General features: G+C 55.4%; 3 protein-coding genes across 5 annotated transcripts; all 3 read right to left on the bottom strand.

Moving 5' to 3' along the window:
* Nucleotides 1–816: 816 nt before the first annotated feature.
* On the bottom strand, nucleotides 817–11,426 carry IFRD2 (interferon related developmental regulator 2). 3 transcript variants are annotated; one of them, XM_072650620.1, is made up of 12 exons: nucleotides 11,195–11,426; nucleotides 6,285–6,401; nucleotides 6,008–6,092; nucleotides 5,757–5,881; nucleotides 5,416–5,573; nucleotides 4,012–4,062; nucleotides 3,674–3,843; nucleotides 3,083–3,188; nucleotides 2,757–2,894; nucleotides 1,938–2,066; nucleotides 1,752–1,847; nucleotides 817–1,491 (listed from the first exon to the last, which is right to left on the bottom strand). In XM_072650620.1, exons 1-12 carry the CDS (start codon nucleotides 11,250–11,252, stop codon nucleotides 1,411–1,413), a joined length of 1,314 nt encoding a protein of 437 aa, XP_072506721.1. In that variant the 5' UTR covers nucleotides 11,253–11,426; the 3' UTR covers nucleotides 817–1,410. The 3 variants fall into 3 exon arrangements, with proteins under 3 accessions (XP_072506721.1, XP_072506707.1, XP_072506714.1); XM_072650606.1 differs by having other exon boundaries at nucleotides 11,201–11,379; XM_072650613.1 differs by lacking the exon at nucleotides 11,195–11,426 and adding an exon at nucleotides 8,725–8,752.
* Nucleotides 11,427–13,281: 1,855 nt separating this feature from the next.
* On the bottom strand, nucleotides 13,282–20,260 carry HYAL3 (hyaluronidase 3). The gene is made up of 4 exons (XM_072650598.1): nucleotides 20,143–20,260; nucleotides 15,109–16,016; nucleotides 14,875–14,964; nucleotides 13,282–13,826 (listed from the first exon to the last, which is right to left on the bottom strand). The coding sequence occupies exons 1-4, from the start codon at nucleotides 20,258–20,260 to the stop codon at nucleotides 13,545–13,547; spliced, it is 1,398 nt and encodes a 465-aa protein (XP_072506699.1). The 3' UTR covers nucleotides 13,282–13,544.
* On the bottom strand, nucleotides 16,340–20,253 carry NAA80 (N-alpha-acetyltransferase 80, NatH catalytic subunit). Its single transcript, XM_072650629.1, has 2 exons — nucleotides 20,143–20,253; nucleotides 16,340–17,826 (listed from the first exon to the last, which is right to left on the bottom strand). The coding sequence occupies exon 2, from the start codon at nucleotides 17,761–17,763 to the stop codon at nucleotides 17,008–17,010; it is 756 nt and encodes a 251-aa protein (XP_072506730.1). The 5' UTR covers nucleotides 17,764–17,826; nucleotides 20,143–20,253; the 3' UTR covers nucleotides 16,340–17,007.
* Nucleotides 20,261–21,821: the final 1,561 nt, after the last annotated feature.

Raw genomic sequence — 21,821 nt, 5'->3', positions numbered from 1 at the left:
TTCCTATTTGAGAGCCAGAGTGATAGGGATGGCATGTTTCTGAGGTCAATGAAGCATCTTAAAAGGGACATTGGAGTAAGCTTTCCCCGCCCCCACTTGCCCCTTCTCCTGTCAACATCTCCTGGCTGGCCCAGGCCACCACTCCCACTGTCTGCATCCTACAGATAGCAGGAGCTCAGGTCTCTGTCTGAGCCCATCCCAAAATAGCTGCTCTGTCCGCCCCTCCATGGACCGACCAAGTGTTCCAAGCTTCCCCCGTAGAGGCTCAGTCTCAGAGGGAGATTGTCCAGGGGCAGGAGGCATCTAGCCCCTCTGCCAGCTCGCCCCAAGGAGCTGAAGGCCCCTGGACAGGACCTCTCATGTCAGTCAGTCTGTTCTACTAGAGCAGGAGGCCTAAGAGTCAATATAGGTAGAGACTGAGAAAGCACCCCAAGGAAGGAAGGAGGAGAGAAGGAAAGTCTCATATGTTCATTAGGGTTAGGGGAACCCCTACAGATATGGGAAAGTACCCCCCCCCCCCCCAAACCAAAGTCTGGCCTGTTCCACATCATTCTGAGAAGGTCATCTTGAAAGCATTTCTCCCCTGGGTCACCAGGGGCTCTGTATTAAAGCAACAGCCTGCTCTGTGACCTTCTCCCCTTCACCAGCAGGCAGAAACGGAGGCTGGGGAGCCTGGCCCACAGTCACCTCCCAAGACCAAGCATGCCCCTGCACAGGGGCAGAAACAAAGAACTACCTCCAGCCTCTTCCCTCCTTCCCAGGTGGGGACCAAGGGCCAGCTGGGGGTCTGGACACAACGGAGGCAGCAGACTGAAGGCAAGATATGGTCTCATTTAATTATCTCCAATATTAATCTTATAAAACCAACACACATATTCCAGAAAGCCCCCTTCCCTGCTTCCCTCCCCACTCCAGCATAGCCAAGGTGTGGGAGGGTGGAGACTGTACAGAGTACGTGTGAAGGACTGGAGGAGGAGCCACTCCAGGCTGGGGAGAGAGGGAGGGAGGATTCCCCAGTCGCTCACTCCTCAGCCTGGGGGCTTTCAGAATTCTCTCCTTCCTTGGCATCATTGTGACACCAATACCTCATACCCACCCCAGGACAGTCAGGCACAGAAGGTAATCAATCTTCCCATGGCCCAAATCAAACCCTGGCCCAGCAGGAGAGATGGGCAATGGGGAGGCAGGAGAAGAGTGCTGAAGGAAAGGGGGGCTGAGGGCAGGGAGTCAAGGGGAGGTCAGGGTAGCCCTCCCACCCTGACACTTTTATTTGGTTTTGTCATTAAAAAAATAAAGCAAAGGCCCCCAGGGAGCCAGGCCACATGAAGTGGAGTGCTGTGGCACTGTTTTTCTATGTAAAAACCGGGATGAGAGCAGCCTTCTCCCCCAGCAGCAGGGCCAGCCTTGAGCTCACAGAACGTCTGCGCGCTTATCCCGTACACGACTACGTGCTTTCGTCCGGGCTTTGAAGGCAGCTGAATTGTAGAGGTGCTGGAGAAAAGAGAAGAGAGGCTGCTTTGGAGCAAGGTGGGGTGGGGCTTTCCATGTGGCCCCCAAAGCAGACTCCAGCGAGGGATGAGAGAGTATGGCAGATTGACCTAAGAAGGGAAAGTCCAGACTAAAGATCCTCCCACTCTTCCCAATCTAGCAGCCTTCTTGTCAAACAGACCAAACTGTGGGAAAATGGTACAGACAGGGTTCGAGGCAGAATGGAAGTAAGCCAAGGGGGGAGATCAGGGCCAGCTACAAACCTTCTCAAAGCGGGAAATCTTGCTGGCTTTCAAGGCAGCAGCGTCCAGCACCAGCACCGGCCCCAGGTCAAAGATGTCTCGGAGCAGCTCATTGTTCTGAGAGAACCAAAGGGGCAATGGGAACCAGTGAAGTCCTGGGCCTTAGGGAGGGTCCCGCTCCTTCTGACCCAGTCCCTAGGACAGTACCTGGAGGTGGTGGAGGACCCCAGAGCCTAAGGTCTCCTTAAATGCTGCATACGTCCGGCGTCGGACCCAGCTATCCACATACATACATTCCAGTCCAAACTTGATTGTCTCTTCCTGGCACTCTCCAGTCTAGACAACGCAGACAAAGGGAAAGCTGTTTACCCCCAGGAACCCATTCTTAGCCCTTTCTCCATGCTGGTGGAGGGGCTGAGCTCATGGAATATCATGTGTTATAACTGTCTGCTTTAGGCTTTACTCTTCTACTAGACCATGGGGGCAAAAACCATGTCTTCCCTACACTTTCTCTCTTCCGTGGGTTTTCAATAAGGCCAACGCACCCAAGAGGTGCTTAATCAATATTTATCCAAAGAATGCCCTTTCATGCCAACAGTGAGGGTGCTGGGCACACAAAACAGACTGGGGAGTAACCCCACAGGGCCAGAGAAGACAGAGACCTGGGAGGGCCCTCGGAGACCATATGGCTCCTCAGGCCCAGAAACACACAGTGGAATGGGTACGTTCCCCCAGTGAGGGGATGGTTCCCTGAGGTTCTCTGTTTCTCTGGCATCAGTGGGACTTAGGAAACACTGCTTAGTGTTAGGTTTAGTGACTCAACTGGGATCACATAGGTCTGGATTCAGGCCCCCACCCCAGCTGGGCTAATTCCAGAAGTCAGGGAGAGGAGGAAAAATTTGGTGTAGATAACCAACCACCCACAGGTCTCCGTGTTGGCCCTGTGTGCATGCACGTGTGTATCCACATGTCTGTGCATATGCACATACATGTACATGTGTATCTGCCTGCGGGGGGCCTCCCCACCTCAATGAAGTGCAGTACATCCCGGAAGATGGAGCGCTGTTTGCGACGATCAGCCTTGGCCCGGTACTTGCTGCTATCTGTGGCCAAGGCTCGGAGGGTGCTGCACAGGGCATCAGTGTCCTCATACAGGAAGTCCTCCTGAAGGGAGGTTTGCACAGGGAGGCTTGGGGCAGCTCAGTTTTCTTTAATGTGCCCTCCCCATCCCACCTGACAGAAATGGGCTCCAGAACTCTACCTGGGGCCCTCAACCCACCAGCCATAACGGGCCTCAAACTTCCCCTCCTGGTCCCAGTCCAGATGCCCCTCCCACCTGCCACTCCTGGTACCTCTAGGTCTCGGCCCAACTCAAAGAGCAAGGCAATAGTCTCCCCTGCTGCAATGCGAAGGTGCACACTGTCACTGGAGAGGAGCTGGGGCAGCTGGGGCAATTGGCTGCGGAAGGGCAGGGACACCAGGTGAGCAAACACTAACAGCTCCCTTCACCCCGGAGATAGGCAAAGGCTACTAGCTATAGGAACTCAGAAGGGAGAGTCAAGTGGATGGGTTCCACTCAACCTCATGGCTCCTGACTGCTGTGTCTGGACATCTCCACCTCCCCAGGGCTCCCCCTTCCCCTCCTGCCAGGCAGCTGAAGGAAACAGGAGCCATAGCCTGTTCTACTTCCCTGCAGGAGGGCGAATCTAGACAATATGGTGTAATGGAAAGAGCACTGCATGTGGTGTCAAAAAATCTAGTTTTAAATCTAAGAGTTTGCACTCAAAAGCTCTATCACCTTTGACAATTCAATTCTATTTACAATAGAAATTCAGCTCTTATTGGGGCAGGAGGAGATGAGAAATGAGCACTATCAAGGATGGGGAGAAGGACCAGGGGGGTTTGTCCACTAGCCCTCCCTCGCTCCCCATATCCCCACCTACCTGTCCAGAACCCTGCTGATGTGAGAGCCAGGGCAGATTGTGAGGAGCAAGGCCCAGGCCTGGAGGGCACAGCAATGCAAGCCTTGAAGCGGTGCCAGGGCTGAGGAAGACTCCTCCCTACAGGCCCCACTAAAGATGCCCTCAAGGCAGGCTAGACATGAGATGAGGTCCTGTGGGAAGACAGAAGTCCAAGGCAAGGTGGGTGTCAGAGGCCACCTGCTGGGAGGCCAACACCCACACCTGTTGATTAGGACGCCTCAGGTCAGCCAAGGTGGGAAGATCCTCTGGGCCCAGGGCGGGGAGCCTGCTCCTGGGGAGCTGGGAAAGGGTGAACTCACCTCGACATCAGCGGCAGCAATGTAACAGCACATCCCGAGGGCTGTGGCACTCTGCAGGGGAGAGCAGGTCAGGGGTCAGACTCTCTCAGGACACAGGGCTGACCCCAAGCCAAAGAGAAATCACCTCACCTCTGAGCCTCAGTTTGCTCATCTGTAAAATGAGGGGGTTGTACTCATGACCTCCAAGATTCCTTCCAGCCCCGTGACCCCTATCATCCTGTAAGGCCAGGGCCCCTCAGGCCTCCCAAACAATTCCCTTCCATCTTCCTACATCTCAGCCAACTCCTTCCAGTCCAAGCCAGGGAGAAGGAATGGGATAGACTGTATTCAATTTAATACTGAGGAAGGCAAAGCGTCAACAATCCTCTTTTCTGTTTCGTGTACAAGAAAGTGTTCACATCTGCTGATATCGGTCAAGTTCATTGTAATAAAAAAGAACTTTTAAAATGAGCCAATGGAAAGTCAGGCTTTGGAACACCCAATGTCACTGGGCTCCAGACTCCACCCTCTGGTCTTTGCCCAGGAACATAAACCAGCAACGCCCCATCACCCAAGCCACTCTAAGAAAAGGGCCATTGAGGGGAGAGAAAATAAGGAGGCATCCCCTCTGTCCTGACCCTTAGGCCATCTCTCTGGGCTCCCATGGAGCCTACTGTGTGGAGAGCTGAGCACAGGAGAGAACAAGACTGAGGTAAGCCCCAGGCCCTGCACCCAGAGTCCAGGAGGGGAATCAGACATTCATCAGGATCATAGCATCTCAAAGCTAGAAAGTGCCTCGCAGGTCCTGCATTTCAACGTGCAGCTGAATCAGAATCCTTACCCTAATGTGTCTTACAGTGGCCACCGGGTAGCTGCCAGAAATTGTCCTTGTCCCAGGGACCCTCTCCATAAGGCCCCAGGTAGCAGGGCACACATCCTGCATTTAGTAGGCCTGTTCAGCCTCTGGACCGAGTTTTTCCTTTTACTGAGCCAAAACCTGACCATGGGCAATTCCTCCCCATTTCTCCTCCCACTTCTGCCCTGGAGAGAACAGACTGGATCCCTTGTCCATGAAAAAGCCCTTCAGACAGGAAGACAGTGACCAAGCCCCAGCTAAAGCTCATAAAACACATTTTTTTGCCCTTTTCATCATTAAGTGTTCCAGACGAAGGAAGCCTGGAAGGGCTAGTGTGCTGTCCACCAAACGGCCATCCCCAAGGCCACATGGCCCAGTCTTAGGACTGTCCACAGCAAAGGCACATGCCCAGACAAGGACAAGTGAGAAGAGGGCTTTAAATCCCCTTCTTCTTTTCCACAGGTGCCTCTGGGCAAGCTCTAGGAGTAATTGCAGCCCTTAAGTTGCACAGGCCTATTGGAAGGAGGAGAGTGGGGGGTTGGAGGGTGGGGGGGAGATGGGGTGCTCACACTGTGCCGAGCTCCAAGGCTGGCTGAGGTATCGGTAAGAATGCTGATGAGCAGGGGCCTCAGGCTCTGGAAGAGCTCCTCTCCCTCGGGCCCCGAGCCCATCTGAAGGCACAGGAGGCTCAGCACAGTTGCAGCAAGAGACTGTTCCTCTCCTTTCCCTGCAAAGGAGGGTGGGAAGGCCCTTGTCAACCACCTAAGTGAAAGCTCATGGACCCCAAAAGAAGGCTGTCACCTGAAGCCCCACCTCCCACAGCTCCTGCCTCCAGGCCTGGCCTTACTCAGAGGCAAGAGAGGCTGGGGCAGTGTCAGGGGTGGGGAAGGGCCAGAAGACCAAGTCGAACCTTTCTTGAGGCACTTTTCGAGTGAGTCGGTAAGGGTGAGGCGGCGCTCCAGTAGAAAGTCCAGGAGCACCCGGGAGGAGAATGCCAGGCGAAGGCTCTCCAAAGCACCCAGCCTGGTCTTGGCACTGGGGGAGAACAAGGCAAGAGAACATGGGGGCATCTAGCCTAATTATGGCAGTAACCCTCCCAGGGGGGCAGGACAGAAGAGGTGGGCTCCAACAGCCACCCTCCTCCACCATACAAGCAAGTACCTCTTGTCTGCCACACCATCAATTCGTTCCTTGAGCTTTTCCTCCAGTTCCTCTTGCTGGGCCTGCTCATCGACTACTTCATTGCCTGCAGACCCCATCCCACAAGAGCCACTCAGTCCCCTTCATGGCCCCAGCCCAAGAAAGGGTGTGGGGACCTAAGCAATACTGCCCCTTTCCCACCCTGCACTGGGAAGAGGCCTCTGGGCCATCAAAGAGCAGCGAGAGTCCACTGGGACCCTCCCCTGCTTTCATCCCTCATGACCCAGCCTCGACTTACCTAGGCTGTCCTCAGCAACGCTAGCACCCTCACTGGTACTGCTGTAGTGACTCAAAACTTCACTGGCTGCTTCATCATCACTGGAGGGAGAGTCGGCCTGGGTGCTGTTCCGAGCTCCTGGGAAGGGCCAAGATGGGGGAGGTCAGCCCAGGGCTCCTGGCTCTGAGACTGAAAGCTGCAAGAAGACTCGAGATCTTCTAGTTCAATTCACCCATTGTACAGATGAGCAAACTGAGGCCCAGAGGCCCAAACTGCACAAGAAGTACCCACCCCAGCTGGGCTCATGTTTGTTGGGGGTGTAAGCTCAGTTCCATGTGGACAGTCTCGGGCAGGTAAAGGTGAGGACTTCTAAACCTTAGAGTTCTCATGAGGTCCCCCAGGGAACAGCAGGGAATTGAGGTGTGAGACCAGGCTATCTCGTGCATTTCTGCCTCTTCCCTGGGAAACGTGCTGGGAGAAAGCATCCCCGCCCTCGAGACTGGCCCAGGGTCTGAGCACACCTATTGTTGTCTAACAGGCATGGTATTCAGGTGCAAACTATGCGGCGGGAGAGCTTAAGTAGGGTCAAGAAAGCCTGAAAGCACTCTTAGCGCTGAGGGGCCCTTAGAGGACAGAAGGCCCCTCTTCCCTCTCCCCTCTCTCCCTCTTCCACTTCCACTTCCATTCTCTTACTGTAAGATCTTTGCCTCCTTGGGAGATTCCTCTCTCCTCAGGAAGAGTTCCCCCTGCACATGTAACCAAGACCCTGAATAAAGCCTAACCCTTGTTTGACTCTGGAAAGTCTCTTCTCTCATACATTTATCCGGTTTGGCCAGCCGAAGACCTGAGATAGGTAAGGTAAGACTCGGGTAGCCCTTAGGCCTCTAGGCCTGACACATGTTCATTTCAGACCCTCCAAGATCAAAGAGGCTATGACAGGAAGGGCTCTTGCTGGACTCCCAGTTTTATTCTACCTGCCTTCCTCCAAGAAATGGGGCAACGCCAACCCAAACAGCCCCTAGGGCACATGAAGCCTTGCCAAAAAAGACTAGTCATTTCTGGGTTGGGATAGAGGAAGGTCTCTTGAACAAAAGTTGTTGAAAGTCTCAAACACAACCAAGTCCCAGAGTCCCAGCAATTTCTTATCTGGGAACCCAATGCTACTCAACGCCACTGTGCACCCTTAAAGAAACCACAGAGACATCCAAAGGCTACAGCTTAGGGATGTGTGCCTTATGAATACATTTCTGGAATATGAGGCCTCTAATGGCTGGGAACTGGTGCCAACCAGAAGCAATCAAGTCCTTTCCAAAGGAATGCCATCTGACCTTCGTCTTGGTTAGAACACCTATGTCGTTCAAACTGGCATAGAGCCTGCTCTAATGCAGCTCATGGTGAATTTATGAAACTGATTACTCCAAGAGATGGCACAAGCTCAAAATAGATGTGATAAAGAGAAATGCATACCGATTTAATGACAAGAGATGCACAGTGGGCTATTAGGGGAGCCCTGAGGGGTTGGGGGGAGGTCTCTAACCCAAGACTGACAATATGGTACTAGGCCTTGTGTTCTATGGGAGATGGTGGCACACATCCTTGTGTTGTTAAAAGGCTCCCAATATACCACTCTATCATTTCTCCTTCTACTTGAACTCTCAGTGTATAGCATTATTCCCCCAGAGTGTAACAGAGGTAGACACTTCCTACTCTGAAGCAGGCTCCAGAAGCTCCTATATCAGAAGGTGGGAATTTCCTCCTGATCACTTTCTCTGAAGCGGGCATCCTAATGCACAACTTCAAACTTTTTCCACTCGAGAACCCGTCAGTACTTCTTGAACTGTGGGTTTTGACCCCATATGGGTCTTAGAGTCTAAGGGACTCTCATTCACTTGGTACTTAAGAGTGATGGAGAAAAAGGACTGGTTGTCTACAACGTCCAAAAGCAGACACCCAGGGCGCTAAGGGGCGGCCTGACCTCCATAGTTAGTGGCCTGCTTTTGGATCTGCGTCTGCTCACACATGCAGCTCTCAGTCGAAATCCCCTCTCTCTGGCACCTGAGAAAGGGAAACTGAGACCCTTCGAAGAAAGAGAAAAGGTAAGGGTAACATTAGGACTGTTTAAGGGCACTGCCTCACAAGATTGTTATATGGAACACACGAATGATGAGTATAAGATGCTCTGAAAACCTCCACATGCTACAGAAGTGTCAGCTCAGGGATGCAACAGGACTAACCATTGCTGGAGGTGACAGAAGCCCTCGTCTAGGATGAAGAGTTCAGCTACACTTAAGTGCCCCAAGGCCCTAATCTCTGGGCTCCAGGACCCAGGGCACTGTGGGCACACCCACTTCCTTCCTTGGGAAGGGGACAAAGAAAAAAGGCCAAGGGAAGATGCAGGCCCCAGCAAAGGGCTGGGAGGAAGGCTTGTCCCTCCAGTGCAGGCCAGCCCAGCCTCCCTTACCTGCCCGACTCATAGGAGCATGCTCAGGCCCAGCCTGGCCAGGGTGATGGCTCCTTTGCCCTCCTGCAGCAGCTCCCAAGTCTCAGTCTCATCTGCCCTTCTTTCAGACACCCACTTATGGGTTTTCAGGTGTGACCAAGAGCCCAGATGCCTCAAGGGATATTCGATTCTGCTCAGAAGCTGGGGCACAGGGGAAGGGCATTGACAAAGCGAACAATCACACTGGATTCTCAAAGTCAGCCAACTGACATTCCCTACAAGTCCCTGGACATGGAATTGGGTTGTATTTGCTGTTGTCTTCCAGAACACGAGTTTCCTTAAGGCCTCAGAGGGACAAATGACCATTTAATACCTTCCCTGTAGACAACGAGTGTTCTACAAGTTCAGGGCTAAGCAAATACATTCTCCGATCCTCTATAGTCAATCAAAGGAACTAAGCCTGGAAAGTCTCCCCTAGTCTGGGAAAGGATGAGGAACCTCTTGAGGGCTGACAGTCCAGCACATGCACTCCTGCCCTGAGAAGGCCAGAAGGTGGGACCAAGGCTTCAGCCAAGGGGCTCCCTCTTCTGCTGATGTATCAATAGTGCTGCATGCCCAGCCCCTCCCCAGGACAGTATGGGAAGTGTTTTGCTGGGTTCAGAGTTCAGCCCACTTAGAGCTTTCTCTTGAGACTCTGCTGATCAGGGTGGGATCCAGTCTCACTGGGCAGGCTATGGAGGCCCACTAGTAGAAGGTGAGAGAAACTCCCAGGTTTGTCTGTGTAAGCTGAGGGGAGGACTGGAAAGGAAAGGGCAAGCCCCCCAGAGGGACATCGGCTTCTCCTGGGATCTAGGCTCTGAGCCCTTATTGAGAAAACCACCTCTCCTTCCCCAAGGAGTTTTGAGGTCCGTGTAGAACATGTCTCTGGGGACTTGGGGAGCCAATATAAGGAATGATGAGGCTGTGCATGCCTTGAGAAACAAGGGAAAGCTGTGTACCAGTGTCTTTTCCTCCCAGTATTCAGATTTCCTCTTGCCTTGAAGGCAGAATAATACAATGAGAAGAATACTGGCTCTGGAGTCAAAAAAGCTGAGTTTGAATCTTGACTGTTACTTCCCTGTGTGACCTTGGACCAGGACCTTCCCTGTCCAGAGCCTCTGTTTCCCCATGTAAGGTCGGACTCTGGAATGCATTTAGGCTCCTATGACCTCATCACCATGGTCTGAGCCTCGCCTTAGAGAAGCGAAGTGCTGGGACAGTCACTGGACTCCCAAGGACTCTATCACATTTCCCAGACTTTCCAGTAAATGCTGATAAGACAAGCACACACCTTTCTGCCTCTCTAAGGCAGCCCTGGCGGCAAGACCAGCCAACTCCCCAGGAGTAAATGAGCAAAGCCTCTAGTACCTGCTCACAGAGACGGCCACAAATGCCCCCACTTTCCTTCCCTATCAACCACTGATTCGATTTCTGGGCCCTACCCCTGAAAGGATTAGGATTGGCAAGGAAGCCAAGCACTGCACTCCACATGCAGACCTGGTCCAGCAAGTTTCCCAGCAATCGGGAAGTAGTTGAGTAAGAAAGAAAACCTTGGATTCAGAAGATCAGGGTTCACAAGTCATTTACCAGCTGTGTAATCATAGTGAAAAGTTGGGGTCAGGAGTCTTCACTCTAAAACTTACTAGCTAGCTTGTGACTTCCTGTCTCCTAAGCCTTAGTTCCCTCATGTGTAAAAAGGGGTATGATTCCTCCCTCCCCAAGGTGGTAGAGAGGAAAGGTCTTTGTAAAACCTTAAGGCTGTTACTATTAAAAGGTCAAGTGCTGAAGGCAAAACTGACTTGGGTTGGAAGGACAGAAAAAAGGTAAGGGACGTGGGAGGTGGAGAAGACAATCCCTAAGTTAGAAGCCTGGCCTTAAAGCAGCTCTGACATCCACCATGTGCTCCAGCTCCTTCCTGACCACGTGGGCCTGAAGTGTCAGGGTCCCCAACGCTCAAGTTCAGCATCCACGTGGCTCTACTTTCATGGGCTTGTGCCCAGAAGCCTAGAAGCCAGAGGCGAGCGCAGCCCTCCGGAGGGTGTAGACCAGGGCCATTGGAGGAACCCCCGAGAAAAACCCGGCACTGCCTGCCCTAGTCTGCGCCCCTTTGGGGGCAAAGTCCTACGGGGCTACACCACCAGGCAGCGCTCAGCCGTATGCCCCAGCCTGCCCTCCCCAAGCCTGCCTGCGCCCCCCCTGTTCTGGGCGCCCCCACCCCGTCCTGCGCCCCCACCCCGTCCTGGGCGCTCCCTCGGCACCCCTCCTCCGTCTCCAAGGCCCTCAACCCCTGCTCAAGGCCCCAGATCCTCCAGACCCCTCCTCACCCTGCTCCCAGCCCCTTTCGTTAAGTCCTGCACCCTCAGACCCTGCCCCATGCCCCTTCCTCAAGCCCCGCCCCTCCTCAGGTCCCGCCTCCAGAGCCCAGGCTCCGCCCCCGGACCCTCGAACTCACCCCCACCTCGGCGCTGTCCTCCCCTGCGGGGCGCGTGTCCCTTGCGGGCGCGGGGCATGCCGGGCCAGCCGGGAGGCGCGCGGGGGCGCGGGGTCAGAGCCGGCGGGGACTCGCGTCGGGGTCGGCGCTCCTGGGCGCCAGCGCCAGCGCGCGCCGCGAAAAGACGGGCAGAGGCCGGGGGCAGCACGCCACGCGCGCCACCATCTTCGCTCAGCTCCCCTAGCTGATCCCACCCCTTCCAGCGTCCCGCCCGAAACGCGAAGGCCGCTGGGACACCGAGTCCTCCCGGATCCCCGCCCCGATGGTTCCCGCCGGCCTCCGGGGAGGACCGAACCACAATCCCCACAGGGGTCCGCGCGAGGCTCGCCCTTCCCCCGCCTTCCCGGACCCGCCAAGCAGCGGGGCATCTCGGGAAATGGAGTCCCGCCTCGGGGAAACACGGAGACGCTAGGCTGCGGGCGAACTCAAAGGCCCACAAGGCCCCGGTCCCAGCGCTAGGTTAACTCTTCAAGTGCCAGTGACCGGAGGCCCCACGTGTCTGTCCTCTGGTGTGCATTTGCTTCTCAGCCCTGAATGACTGCGAGAATGATCCTCAGTAACGATGACGCTAGCTGTAGCGCCTGAAGGTCTGTCCTGAGCTGGACAGTGCAGACACGATTCTCCTTACAGAGCTGGTAAACTGTGTTCGGGACGGGGACAAAGTCGGCCAGCACACGCGCGGAGAGGAGGAAAAGTGACTTTATGGTCCAACCTAACTGGAGTGAAAGGATGGACTGAGCCCCACCTCCGGACCCGGGCGGACAGCTCCCCCGCGGCCCCCGGCCCTAGTCCCTGCAGCCCGGAGGAAGGTGATCAGCCCCACCTCCGGACCCGGGCGGACAGCTCCCCCGTGGCCCCCGGCCCTAGTCCCTGCAGCCCGGAGGAAGGTGATCAGCCCCACCTCCGGACCCGGGCGGACAGCTCCCCCGCGGCCCCCGGCCCTAGTCCCTGCAGCCCGGAGGAAGGTGATCAGCCCCACCTCCGGACCCGGGCGGACAGCTCCCCCGCGGCCCCCGGCCCTAGTCCCTGCAGCCCGGAGGAAGGTGATCAGCCCCACCTCCGGACCCGGGCGGACAGCTCCCCCGTGGCCCCCGGCCCTAGTCCCTGCAGCCCGGAGGAAGGTGATCAGCCCCACCTCCGGACCCGGGCGGACAGCTCCCCCGCGGCCCCCGGACCTAGTCCCTGCAGCCCGGAGGAAGGTGATCAGCCCCACCTCCGGACCCGGGCGGACAGCTCCCCCGCGGCCCCCGGACCTAGTCCCTGCAGCCCGGAGGAAGGTGATCAGCCCCACCTCCGGACCCGGGCGGACAGCTCCCCCGCGGCCCCCGGCCCTAGTCCCTGCAGCCCGGAGGAAGGTGATCAGCCCCACCTCCGGACCCGGGCGGACAGCTCCCCCGCGGCCCCCGGCCCTAGCCCCTGCAGCCCGGAGGAAGGTGATCAGCCCCACCTCCGGACCCGGGCGGACAGCTCCCCCGCGGCCCCCGGCCCAAGTCCCTGCAACCTGGGCTGCGAGGTCGGTGATCAGCCCCACCTCCGGACCCGGGCGGACAGCTCCCCCGCGGCCCCCGGCCCTAGTCCCTGCAGCCCGGAGGAAGGTGATCAGCCCCACCTCCGGACCCGGGCGGACAGCTCCCCCGCGGCCCCCGGCCCTAGTCCCTGCAGCCCGGAGGAAGGTGATCAGCCCCACCTCCGGACCCGGGCGGACAGCTCCCCCGTGGCCCCCGGCCCAAGTCCCTGCAACCTGGGCTGAGAGGTCGGAGGAAGGTGTTCGGCCCCACAGGTGGCGGCACTCTGCGGGAGTCGGCCAGAGCCAGGGAACTCTTGGAGCAGCTGGAAGGACCCTTCTAGATCATTTGGTTCAATCCCCTCAGTGTAGTACAGTGTAGCAGAAAAAACAGGTTAGATTTGGAATCAGAGGACTGGGATAGCTAGCTGTGACTTTGGTCAAGTTCTTTCCCCGCTCAGGGCTTCAGTCTTCTCATCTATAAAATTAGGGTACCAGCTCTAACTCCAATTCTTTAAAAAAGAAAAAGACGAGAAATATGAGGTGGTGAGAGAGGAAGGAATTTGTTCAAAATCAAAAATTCAGTTCCTAAATCCAGTGCTTTTGGGCACAGCAGAGGAGTGGAGAGGAACACTTCCAGGCCCTGTAGCAGAAGGGGAAGTTTTAGGAAACTGGGAGGAAAAAGCCCCCCACAACCAGACTGGAGCTGGGTAGAATGAAAGGCCGCTGGGAACAACTTAGAGAAGCTCAGAAGGCAAGGGCAGATAGAGGTGGCCCACAATCGGGAATGCTCTGGGGAAAGGCCCTTCATTCTGTGCCAGGTACAGGCACCTTGCAGGCAGTGCCTACCCAGCCTGGGTAGCAGAGGCATCGGAAATGGGTCCATCTGTCAGGGTCCTCCCTAGGGGTTCCCAGGGCACCTGCTGGTTCCAAGTGCAAGAAGGCATCATCATTGCCCGGGTCCTGTCGGACACAACGCCCATTGCCATGGCAGAGCTGTTGGCTGCAGGCCTGAGCAGCCCTAGTCACGTTGTTTAGGTAGGGACCCAAGATGGTTGACAGGTAGCTCTGGAGAAGTTTGCACTGCTCCTGAGGATGGAAGATAAAGAGAAATCCTTCAGAGGAAAGAGAAAGAAGGGGGCTGAGTCTCTGCATGCCTGGTCCTAGGATCAACTCTACCCCACACCCCTCCCCTGACCCTTGATTCAGGGTCAGATATACTCCCTCCTCGAATCCTAGAACGGGAAGAGACAGGAGAGCATCAAATATTGGAAGGGGCCTTAATGACCACTTAAATGAACTCTTTGTGTTCTACAGAGTTGGAGAAAAGCAAGGATCAAAGGGAAGTGAGCTAGCCAGTGTTACTCAGTTACAAGTATAAGACCTTGAGTTTCTAGATAGTGTGGCACAGAGGAAAGAGAATGGGATTTGGAGTCATAGGATCTAAGTTGAACTTCCAGTTCTGTCACTCAAAACCTGGTTGACAGTCAACAAGTCACCACCTCTAGGCTTTTGTTTCCTCAGCTATCAACTGGAGTTAGGAGCCTAGACGGTCACTAAAATTGCTTCTAGCCCTAAATCCAGGGTTCTACTGATGCGGAGTGAAGTCAGCAAAACCAGGACAACATGGTACACAAGAACAGCACCACTGTGGGGTGATCAACAATGACAGCTTTACCTCTTCTCAACAATACAGTGACCCTGATGATTCCAAGAGACTCACGATGGAAAATGCTAACCATATCCAGAGACAAAACTGTGGAGTCTGAGTGCAGAGCAAAGCAGACTGTTTTCACCTTTTTTTCTCATAGTTTTTCCCTTTTGTCCTGATTCTTCTCTCACCACATGACTAATGTGGAAATATGTTTAACATGATTGTACATGTATAACCTATGTCAAACTGTTTGCCATCTATGGGATGGGAGAGGGGAGGAAAGGAGGGAGAAAAGTTTCAAAATCTCATAAAAATGAAATGCTGAAAACTACCTTTACATGTAACTGGAAAAAAACAAAATACTATTTACAAAATCAATCAGTCAACCCAGGGCTCTAGATCTGGCCTCTGAAGCTAGGGCGCTAAGAATAGAAGTGGGTATCCTGAGTGGACAAAGGGTCTAGAAGGAGAAGAATCACTTACCCCAGAACTGGAAAAAGAGAGGTCACCCCAGAGCACCACGCCTTCTACCCCCAGGGCCACACTTACTCCAATGGTCTGAACCAGGTCACTCTGGGGAGGGAGAGAGGTTGCTCAGTCACCCTTGTCTCTTGACTCTGGCCAAGCTCCCTGGCCCCCCTGCTCCCTCTCAGACTAGGAGCTCCAAAAGCCCCCTGAAGGTTGGGACTCTGTCTTCTCTTCAGATCAAAGGCTCACCTGGGACAGAAACTTTCCAGAGCCAAGGTGAGTGAGGCGGGTATAAGCCAGCACAGGTAGAGGGCGTGGGTGCCCAAACCGTGCCACTCGGAAAGCCTCTTCCAGCCGGTGTCGGGTGTATCTCTTTCGATAGATCCGGGGCAGACCAGGTGGGAGGTAGATACTAGGGAAGAGAGCACTAGAGGCTTCCCAAAGCCAGCGCAGCCGGTCATTGTAGGCCTTGTCCACCACCTGGCACTTCCCCGTGTAATTGTGCCTGCCCCACCAGGGACTTCGGCAGAGAGGGAATCGATAGAAGCCCCACAGCCCCCTGGGACGAAGTGCCCGCACCAGCTGCAGGGTGCCCTCCATCAATGCTTGGGCAGCCCGCTCAAAGGCAGCTCGAGCTTCTAGGCGCCGCTGCTTAGGAGGTAGATCTGGCCATTGTTGCCGGGCCCAGGACCATGATGCCTTTCGGTAGATCCAGCGGGGCCCCCAGTTCCGATTCCAGAGGGGGTGCCACTCTTCCCAGTCAAGGACAGCTAAGCCTCTAAAGCCCTTGTGCATGAGGCCAGAGATCTGGCTGGTGACCAGGGCGAGGTGCCTGTGCAGGGATACAGCCTGGGGGATACCTCCATGGTGGAGGACACCCCTGGGCCCCAGGTAGGGGTAAAGGCCAAGCTGGTTCTTGTAGAAGATGGTAATGTTCTGGCCTCTGAAGCGCTGGGCCTGGTTGTGCACTATGCCAAAGGGCTCCAAGAGCAGGGGCTGGCCAAAGTGGGTTTGGCATCGGGCCGTGGGCACGTTCCACACTGCAGTGAAGGGGCGGCCCAGATGCCATGAGGTCGCCCACCCCCCCACCAGGCATAGGGTGGCCCAGGCTAACAGATAGCAGCCCCCATTCATAGTTGGGCCCAGCAAGGAGAGACCTGTAGGGGAGAGAGGAGACTAGAGTGAGGGGTAGCAGCATAGGGTCCCTGACATCCCTCACTGAGTCACACGTAGCCTTCCCTGCCTCCATCCTCACTGACCTTCCCTTCCATCCCTCTCATCAACCCTGTAGGTGCCTTCCTAGACAGGAAGAACAGAAAAGACTGATAGTTAAACAGCCTCCTGGGGAAGGAAGGGCCTGGCAGAGGACCTGGAAGAGGTGGGAAGGGAGACTCCAGGAGACTGAAGCCAGAGAGTCATGGTAGGGACAGGTTAAATCCTGTGGACCAAGAAGTGAAATAAACACAAAGGACACACCCCAGCCATGTAGTCCCCGTAATGGGGCTGCTTTATTTAGTGCTGCTCACAGAGCCATGCTGCTTAACAACTGAACAAATCCAGCCAACGCTTATTGAGCACCTACTGCATGCAGAGACCTTTGCCCATTATTCAGATCTGACACAGGCCCTGACACAGTCACTGAGCTTAGAATCTGCAAGGCCACTGACAGTGTCTGAGGTATTGCAGAGTGCTGGATTTGGAAGAGAAACCCAGAATGAATCCTGCCTTTGCCACTTCGCAGGTCTGATCTGCCACTCTAGGACTCAGCTTCCTCCTTTCGAAAATATATATGTGCAGTCCCTCCCTCACAGGGGCACTGTGAAAGAGGTGTCATTAGTCTGCCATGACCATCTCTGTGGCCTCTCATTCTCCCTTTCCTCTGCTGGGCATGTTTTTGGCACTCTGAGATTGAAGCCCCCAACTTCTCCTTGCTCTCCCAAAAAGAAAAATGGGACAGTGTTGGGTGATGGCCCCATCTTCTGCCGCCACTGACAGCCAGGCTGTCAGCACCCCCAAGGAATTGGGCTCCAGGCACCACAAAGATTTCAGGGCAGACTTTTCAAGCATCTCTTCTGGCCATTCTCTGCAATCCTTCCCTGCACTCTTTCCTTCTTTCTATCCTCAGCTGAGAGGCCAGGAGGCCAACTGTCAGATCTCCTTTGTCATCCAAAATATGGGGCGGCCCCGGATGTCCCTGTATGGCGTTTCCACCAAACTCTGCTGGGGGGAGCCTGTGGGGGAGAGAGCTGGAGGGCTCAGAAGTGGAGCAGGTAAAGGAGGAGGAGGTGGTGGTGCAGGGGGCACACTGGGCCCAGGGTGGGAGTGAGAAGTGGAGGGGGTCCCTGCAGTGTCCCTGCAGGGACTGGGGGCTTTAGGCTCTGAAGGGCTGGCAGGTTGGGAGAAGGCCTGGAGGATAGCAGCAGACAGAGGGCTACAGAAGGCAACACCCTGAACCGGCTTCCCAAGCTTGTAGCCCAAGTGGGCATAAAAATGTTGCTTATCGTGGGTGGTCAGGTGCAGCTGACGAAAACCCCGAGCCCTGGCAAAGGCCTCAGTAGCCTCCATGAGGCGCCGACCAAAGCCCTGACCCCGGAGAGCCCGAGCCACCACCACGGTTTCTACCAACAAGCTGTGATCATGGGTGGCTACTCGAGAGAGGCGGGAATGGCCCAGGACCATGGGCAAGGCCCCGGGGGTGGGGGGTGGCCCCAGCAGGGCCAGACACAGGGGAAAGGAATCTGAAGACTGGCCCAGCGAGTGCAGGCGTGAGGCTCGACTTCGAGGCCACTCCTGGTTGATGAGGTCAGCACAGGCATCTAGGAGCTCTGGACGCAGGTGAGCGGGCTCCAGGGTCAGCTCATCTAGGCCAGGGCCTGAAGCCAAGGAGGACAAAGAGGCCATCATCCAGCTGCTGGTCAGGAGCTGCCGCTTTCCCTCGAGGTCTAGAACCAATTCTCCATTCTCCTCCTGTGGAGTACCCAGAGCTGACGTTTCACAAGAATCCCAGCAGGTCAGGACTGCATTAGACCTCAAGGGCCATCTAGTGCAAACTCTCCCTCAATAAGCATGGGTTCTACAGCATCCCAGACAAATGGTCATTGGCTTTCACTGGCTAGGAGAGCTCCAGTGATGACGGGGAGCTCACTACCTACCAGACAGCTCTCACTGTTAGGAAGTTTGTTCCTTATTAAATTTTACCTAGATCTGCCTTTATGCTACTCCCCAAACCCCCAGTGCATCTAGTTCTGCCCTCTGGAGCTCCAAGGGCTTAATCTTTTTTCTGGTGGACAACCCTTCAGATACTTGAAGACAAAGATCATACCACCATTCCCTCTCTGATTTCCTCAGTTCTCTAGTCCAGGCAAAACAATACCCCACCCTCCCCTCCTTCTACCAATCCTTTTATGGCCTGGTCTCTGTTGGGTCCCTATTCTGGCTTTTTTTTTTCCAGTATGAAATCAGTTCAGGGAGGGAAAACTCCTGTGGAATAAACCCCAGCCTCCCATAAACTGCCCAAAGGTCCAAATCCAAGTTATTTTTGGATTATCTGTGGGTTTGGAATTATTTATTTTGCTCCACCAGCTTTGTTAGAAGAAGCTCTCCTGGAGCAGCTGACAAAAGGACAGGTTCCCCAAGCCCTAAACAAATCCCCCTTCCCATCCCCTCTTCAGCTCATGAAAGGAAAGACTGAGAAGACAGTCCCTGGATCCAAGAATCTCAGGACTCTGATAACCTCCACCAAGAGACCACCTGGGGCAGCAAAACTGTGAAGGGGGGAGAGGTCAGGTAGTTAGGAAGGTCAGAGCCCCTAGGGCTGATGGGAGTGGGGGAAGAGAGGAGAAATAGAGGCCTGGCCCCATCCCTGGTGAGGGGCACCACATGGCTCATCTCTGGGCTGACTTCTGCTTTTCTCCAGGAGATTGCAGAGCCGCACAGATAAAGGACTCCCCACTTCCTCCCTACATAGGCCAGGTCCAAACGGCTGGCCACGGGGACCCTCACCCTTTCTCCATCAGGGCCTCCCAAACCATGATCTCCCTCACTCTCAAGTTCTAGGAGATGGGAGTCTAGATAGCAGGATATTGTGTCCCTGTTTGGGGAGGGAAAGAGCATCAATCACCCTGGCTCCTGCCCAGTCTAGAAATCTCCATCCCAGGAGAGAGATGGCTGATGTGAGAACTCCCATGGGCAAGGTCTGTCCAGACTCCTCATCAAACCACTGTAGACCAATGATGACTTCAGGCTTAGCCAACACCCTTTTTACAGATGGGGAAAGGGAGAATCAGAGGATTCTAGAAATCGGCCAGGTCAAACTTTCCCATTTACAGATGGGGAAACTGAGGCTCAGAGAGGTGAAGGGACTTGACCTGGGTAACACACAAACAGCAGTTCAAAGCAAAGATAGGACCTCAAACTAGGCTTCCAGACTAGTAGTTCAGGACTCTGTCCCCCATCATCCTTTTTAAATACTTACTCTTTCTAGAGATGGGCTCAAAGAGTCCAAGGGAGGAAAGGGACCCAGTACCTCTAGGTGGCTGCTCCTTCTGCTCAGTCTGGCCCCCTTCTTGAAGAAGGAAGCTTCAGCCGTTTCCTGTCCCCACAGGGATGGGGGGAACCCAGGCAGTTTAACCCCTGCTGTGCTGGGGATGGCGGTGGGGGCTAAGAAGCGGGTATCCCCATCCTGTTCCCCCCTCCCTTAAATGTTCCTATCAAGGTCAGGACAAGACTGGGGGGAGGGGGAGGGGAGAAAGGGGTGTTGGTCTCCCCTTTTTCCATTCCTGGGGGCTTGGGGCTCCCAAGCCTTTCTTCCCTGTGACTGAGGCCCAGAGGCTCCTCAAATCCTTCTATGCCTCAGTTTCCCCTTTTACAAAGTGGGTAAGCTGGGTCTGGCCTTTCCTGGGGTGGCCTTTGGGGCCTAAGGCAAGACTCAGCAGACAGCCAGCGAGGACGGCACGCAGGTGGACACGTGGGGGCGGCTGGCGGAGGGACACACGGACACAGGGAGGGGAGGGCGGCCGGCCACACGGACACACGGAGGGGAGGGCGGGCGGACGGACGGACACATGGAGGGGAGGGCGGCCGGACGGACGCACGGACACAGGGAGGGTAGGGCGGCCGGATGGACGCACGGACACAGGGAGGGTAGGGCGGCCGGACGGACGCACGGACACACGCAGGGGAGGGCGGCCGGACGGACGCACGGACACACCCGCACAGTGGGAGGCCGGCGAGGCCAGGCGGGGTGAGGACAGGGGAGGGGGCGGGGCGGGGCGTGATACTGACATGCTGCCTCCCGGCTCGGGCTCTTCCCCGCGGCCGCCGCTTCCCGGGCCGGGCTGGGCGCCGCTCTGCTCTGCTCCTGCCGGCCCACGCTCGCCGCCCAGCGGTGAGGAGGACGCATTGCAGCGGTGGCCAGCCAGCGCCCCGAGGGGGAGCCGGGCCCGGAGGCCCAGGCCCCGGCCCGATTGGGCACGGGGCGGGGGGGCGGGGCCAACTTCCCGAGGCGGTGCCCCGCCTGGTGTGCGCGCACGTCTGGCGCGCGCGCCCTGCATCCCTTTGTGCGCCTGCGCTGCATCTGCGTGTGCCCTGTATCGGCGTGTGCGTGTGCACGTGCGCACGTGCACGCGCGTTACCTCGGCGTGCGTGAGTGTGAACAGCTTTGGGGGCGGGGGATCCCGCGCTGGCCTATCGTGAGAAAGCGCCTTTGACCCCGGCTGCGCCCACGCGTGGGTCCGTGACCGTGACTGGGGGAAGGGTGACAGTGGAACGGAAACCCCAAATTGCTCAGAAACATTCATACCGGTTTTTAAAAAAGTCCTCTTTCTGAATAAACTTGTATCTAAGATAGCTCGGGTTTGCCCTTCGCTCTCCGAGGGCCATGACGTCAGGGAGATGACGTGACTTGTAATTGACTTGACTTGTAATTGACTCACTTTCTCCTCCGGGGCCGTCCGGTCCAGTGGCCAGGCAGAGGGCCCAGGATGCAGCGGAGACCTTGGCCCCTTAAGTGAAGGGCCTTCCTTCTCAAAGAGGGCCAAGGTGGCATGCTGTGCTAGAGGCAAGTTCCAGTGTGTCCCACTGCGGCCGATCAGACCCACACAAGCTCGGAAGGCTCCCCCACAGGTCGGGCACAAATAGTCCGCGTGGGCTTTTGGGGTGCATTCTCTAAATCTGTGCCTCCTTCGATTCCTTGGAGCTGTCTCAATTCTGCTTTGCTCGTAGAGCGCAGCACCTTCTCTGACGTGGGCATGCCATGCTGAGCGGTCGGTGCCAGTGTCTCCCGAGTCACACAATTCCAAAATTCTGGAGAGACCTTGAGAGAGTCTTTATACCGCTTCTTCTGGCCACCCTATGAGTGCTTGCCCCGTGAGAGTTCTACATAAAATAGTCTCTTTAAGAAGTGAGTCAAGGGATGGCCCCTTTAATTAAAAAAAAAAAATCAAACTGGGAAGGAAAGACCGTAGGGTTGCTGGTCAAAAGAGAAACAGTTACTAATTTACATTCACTCTGAGCCAGGAGCTCTCAAAAAAATAACCATGAAGTGTTGTTTGGGCAGAGACCTATGGTGGTCCCATCGAAAAGATCCAGAGTGAATTGGGTTTAAGGCTTGCTCTTTGAGAAAGAAATCTAGCTAGTAAACCCCAAGTTAATAGGTAGCTTTCAGTCATCAAAATTTACCCCCTCTGATGCTACCTGTGTGATCCTGAGAAAGTCACAGCTCCTATGGGCCTCAGTTTCTTCATCTGTAAAATAAGGGGATTGAACCAGACGACCTCTAAGGTCTATTCCAGTTCACATACATATGATCTATGACATATGTTCATCAGTGAATATCTATTTTTAAAATTTTCAACTGAACCTGTGATCTCATTGGTGCCAGTGAGGAAATTCCCTCTACCAGTGTGGATGAACAACTGCTCCCAATCAAACTGAGAGAGTTCCCCGAGGCACTGAGGTGTTCA

This window comes from Notamacropus eugenii, chromosome 1 (genome assembly GCF_028372415.1).
Source record: "Notamacropus eugenii isolate mMacEug1 chromosome 1, mMacEug1.pri_v2, whole genome shotgun sequence".
Lineage (NCBI taxonomy): Eukaryota > Metazoa > Chordata > Mammalia > Diprotodontia > Macropodidae > Notamacropus > Notamacropus eugenii.
The sequence above is the reverse complement of the archived record's forward strand: the minus strand, read 5'-3'. Positions and strand labels throughout refer to the sequence as shown.